We start from the raw sequence: 4,069 nt of genomic DNA, 5'->3' as shown, positions 1-4,069 counted from the left end.
TCTCAGACAAAAAAAAATATGGTCATAATCTACAATGTATTGTCTCTCGTCTGACGGAGAATTTTGTCGTTTCACCTTTTTGGCGTCGAAAAAAAAATTCTTGAATTTTTTTGGTGTCGAAAATAGATTATGACCATATTTTTTTTTTGGTCTGAGATTACACTGACGGGAGATTTCAAGTACACCGTAAAAAAAACGGTCTTGCTACATGGAGCCCTACAGTGGGAATTTTAATTTTTTTTTTACCAAAAAATTTATTTGGACACTTGAATTTATAATAAAGATAATGGATTAAACGGATTTCATGTATTATTCATATTTTGCCAGAAAAAAATTCCTAAAAATTAGCTTGTTTTTTATCTCGTCAGGGTATACTAACCCCTTAAGAATACTTAGAGAGAAAAAAGGGCAAACGGTTTTTAAGGCATTAAAGTAGTTCGCGATGGGATTATTCACCATCGATCCTCTGTATCAGCTCCTTCAATTGGTTCACTTTATGCTGGATCCCCAACTGAGCAAATATATAGTTGTCCTGTATACCGTCCAAGAATTTAGATAGGCACCAAAAGCTGTCCGCCTCGATAATGTCGCGCTGCTCCTTCGACAACGACGCCACGTCGTAATTCTCCAGATCCTGCCAGGCCTGTATCGGCACCGCCTCTTGCAGAAAGACCAAGAAGAAGGGTGTCACGAGGTCATTCATACCCTGCAAATAACGATGGATATGTGCAAATGAATGATATGTAAATCTTTACCGTGTGTAACGGAGATGAATGAGAAGACGCGCGATTCCACGCTAAATACCTGAACGTAACCAGACGCCGGATGCCTGATCGCCCAAATGTACAGTATTCTCTCGAATATCAGCTGCACCGTCGTCTGCTGGAACAGCGAGATGAGCGGCGACATTCTAGGGATGTCGATGTGAATCTGGCGATACGTGTCCTGAAAGCCCTCGTCCCGCTCGACGTCGTAATACTGCTTCACCAAGTTCCAGTAGTCCAGCCGTTTGCGCTCCAACGCGGGCTGCCTACGCTCCAGATTAGCCGGCAAATACTCCTACAACGTCACGAACGCAGTCGCTTAACGTCGTCTCGCGGCGGCGCGTCTACCACCTTCTCTACTTACAGACAATAACCGCCAAGTGACGGAGCGCAATTTGGCAGGCACGCCCGACCACGACAGCTGCCTCAGCTCATCCAGATTCAGCACGGACGCTTCCAAAAGCAACTGAAACTTGTCCACCTTGCTCTCGCCATCTGAACAGGATTTGCAAGTCTTCAAACGCTCTCGTGTTTTAAGGATTGCTGCTTGATTGGACGTGAAACGAATGGATTGTACATACCCTGCTCCTTCGACGGTATAAAAAATTTATTGGGAGCGTTCGCCTGCCTCAGGGGCTGCGGTCTACCGGGGAATTGCGTCGGCTTGTGCTGCGGCGACGCGCCGTGCTTCAAATCCGCATCCTCACCGGTGTGCTGGCTGTTGATCATCTGCGGGTGGAGATTCACGTTGCGCAGGTGCAACGGCTGCACCGCCAGCCTCTGGAGGGCCTCCGCCTTCTTCTCCTCCGGGATGATCTTCTGCTGGATCATCTTGGCGTTCGTCTGGGACGGCTGCGTACACTTATTGCCGGATCTGTGGCTGTTGATAACGCTGAGGGCCGCCGAGTGGCTGACCCTCTTCGATATCCTCACATCCGAGACCGTGCAGAACTCATCGTCGCCCGAGTCCCACGCGTCGTCCACGCTCTCCTGAAAGTCTTGAAAGGACGTTGAGCCCCCGCCGCCACCTGTGCTGCCGCTGCTGTTGGCGGCGGCGCCGGCCGGATTGCCGGACGTGGGATTGAACTTGTGCCTAACGTCCTGCTTCAGGCTCGGCCTTCAGAGAGAGAGAGATCTCGATTAGTCGAGAGTCAATCCTCGCGTAGGTTGACAACATGATTGTAAAAGGGTTACCACACCTTCCTGGCACAGCACGTGTATTCTTCTTCCAGAAAGACTGATGGGTCGAGATGGCCTGATGATGGTAACCTTGATGATTTTCCATAGCGGTGGGAGATCAAGTTTAGCTCGCGCCTGGTAGTCCCTCAATGCAGTCGCCGCGGCGCGGATCGTTCCTCATGCCCTCGCGACAATCAGCCCGAGATCTGCAAGAACCAAGAATGTACCGATCGTTGCGGCAGCAATCATCATTGTCGCACCACAATTTATGTAACGGAACAGATGCGTACTAAGATCCATACATATGTAAGATTAAACGTTACAAATTTAACATCGCGTTGCATCAACTATTATTTCTCCAACACACAAACACACATACGCACGCACAGTTGGAGACCCATACTGTAGCTTATGCTATTTATTTCCGCGGGATCAAAGAGTAACGAGAATATTTCATAATCTCGCTTTTTACGAGCTTAGACGTGTACACGCGCGTGATGACGTCGAGCGCGAAGCCTGTCAACGCCTAAACAACTACGAACGAACGGGAGGGACGGGACGGTGAGAAGTGGAGCGGAAGGCGAGAACGGAGATGTGTACTCGGGGAACAACAAACGGCGGGCATCGTCGCGTTACTTGACATATGATCGGCCAGCGCGCGACCGCCGACGCGCCGCTGCTCCCCGCGATCGAATCACACGGACGACGCACTCCGCGGCGCCGACGGGGCTGTGGTTGCCCGTGCGTTGCTCGCGAGAGTCTCCCTACGTCGCTCTCTCCACGTCCGACCGAGGTTATGTTGCGTAAGTCGCGCGTCAGAATCGGCCGCGCGCGAGCGGTCGGTTGGAGGAGAGGAGAGGAGAGGAGAGAAAAACGGAAATGAGGAAAAAAGCGTTTCCCATACATTTCCCGTCCGTCAGTGCAGTCGGCGTGCTAGCGACGATCCCGCGCGAGATCGGCCCCCAGGCAGGCGGCCTGGCTCTAGTTTTCCGGCTGGCCGCGGCGTCGCGGCGACGACGACGACGACGACGTCGTCGGCGGCGTCCGGTTGTAATTTCCGTCGTCACGATAGATCGCGATCTTGCCGAGCGCCGCGCGCGTTCCTCTCGCTCGCTCGCGCGCGCGCGCGCGCGTCCAGGACGCACCCCGAAAACGTCGCGTCGCGAATGTCACGTTCGGCGTCAGGCGACTCTGATGCTCGCTCGGGCGAGCAGGTATGCGATTTCGACGTGCGTGCGGTGCGGCCGTCCGTCCGTCCGTCCCACCGTCGTCACGCGAGCGCTACCGCGGCCTCTCCTTCTCGCATCGTCGCGCTTCCCGTGCCATTTGCCAGCCGCGATCGCGACGCGAACGACGTCTCGCCTCGGTACGAAGCGCGACACGCGTCTCTGAAAGCGAGAGAGACAGAGAGAAAATATGGGAAAACAAGAGAAAAAAAAATCGTGCCTGAGGAATCGTATCAGGTACATTGTCATCCTGTTTTTATCTCTTTTTTTTCACGTAGCGATGCTGACCGCGAGCGTGATCTATAAAATGTAAACAGCCAAATCGAACGGGATTTTCTCGGCAGAATTTTCCAGTGGAAACGTAAATAGAATCTGTTAAGAATGTTATATATGAATCTGCTGAAAATGCAAGTATGGAATATAGTAGATCTCGACTGCGGAAACCGAGAATTTATATCGCTTCAATAATTATATATATGTGTACAAAAATTTCATTCAATTAATCTGTTTAAATGGCGTATCAATTAGATTCCAAGGGCGTCCGCAGGATTTTTTCTAGAGGGGGGCATGTCCAAATTTTTAATACGAATTACCACGAGGAGCAAATGTCCAAACGTTGTGTACAGTCGTGGATACATCGGTTGCGACACTTTTTTGTAGGTTTTTAATATATATTTAATATACATAATTATACTTTATAGATAACTATAATATTTTGCAAATGCGAACCACGATGTACTATCTTTAGTCTAGAGACAATGTAACACCAATCGTCGTCCGCATTTGCAAAATATTAGTGCATTTTGAAACCTATAAAAAGAAAGTGTCGCAACCGATGTGTCCATGACTGTACCTGTGTTGTATTTTAGCTCTCTCACATTTGACAAACTTATTTATTAC

The 4,069-nt window shown here is 50.0% G+C and overlaps 2 protein-coding genes across 7 annotated transcripts in view; one reads left to right on the top strand and one right to left on the bottom strand.

The window, feature by feature from the left end:
• Window positions 1–3,029, bottom strand: part of LOC105447994 (TBC1 domain family member 22B) — a 5,146-nt gene extending 2,117 nt beyond the window's left edge. The window contains exons 1-6 of one of the 6 annotated variants that reach the window (XM_011686343.1): window positions 2,848–3,029; window positions 1,964–2,149; window positions 1,346–1,881; window positions 1,129–1,259; window positions 805–1,059; window positions 457–706 (exon numbers count right to left, since the gene is read on the bottom strand). In XM_011686343.1, the coding sequence (XP_011684645.1) occupies window positions 457–706; window positions 805–1,059; window positions 1,129–1,259; window positions 1,346–1,881; window positions 1,964–2,049 (1,258 nt within the window). In that variant the 5' untranslated portion in view covers window positions 2,050–2,149; window positions 2,848–3,029. The other 5 variants (XM_011686346.1, XM_011686344.1, XM_011686345.1 and 2 more) reach the window with 5 other exon arrangements.
• A 270-nt stretch (window positions 3,030–3,299) lies between these two features.
• LOC105447993 (tetratricopeptide repeat protein 39B-like) overlaps window positions 3,300–4,069 on the top strand; it is a 12,387-nt gene continuing 11,617 nt past the window's right edge. The window contains exon 1 of the mRNA XM_011686341.1: window positions 3,300–3,406. The gene's annotated coding sequence lies outside the window, so the exon portion shown is untranslated. The remainder of the gene's footprint in view (window positions 3,407–4,069) is intronic.

Source organism: Wasmannia auropunctata, unplaced genomic scaffold (genome assembly GCF_000956235.1).
Source record: "Wasmannia auropunctata unplaced genomic scaffold, wasmannia.A_1.0 LD336090.1, whole genome shotgun sequence".
NCBI classification, from domain to species: Eukaryota; Metazoa; Arthropoda; class Insecta; order Hymenoptera; family Formicidae; genus Wasmannia; species Wasmannia auropunctata.
This window is presented reverse-complemented; position numbering and strand designations above follow the sequence as displayed.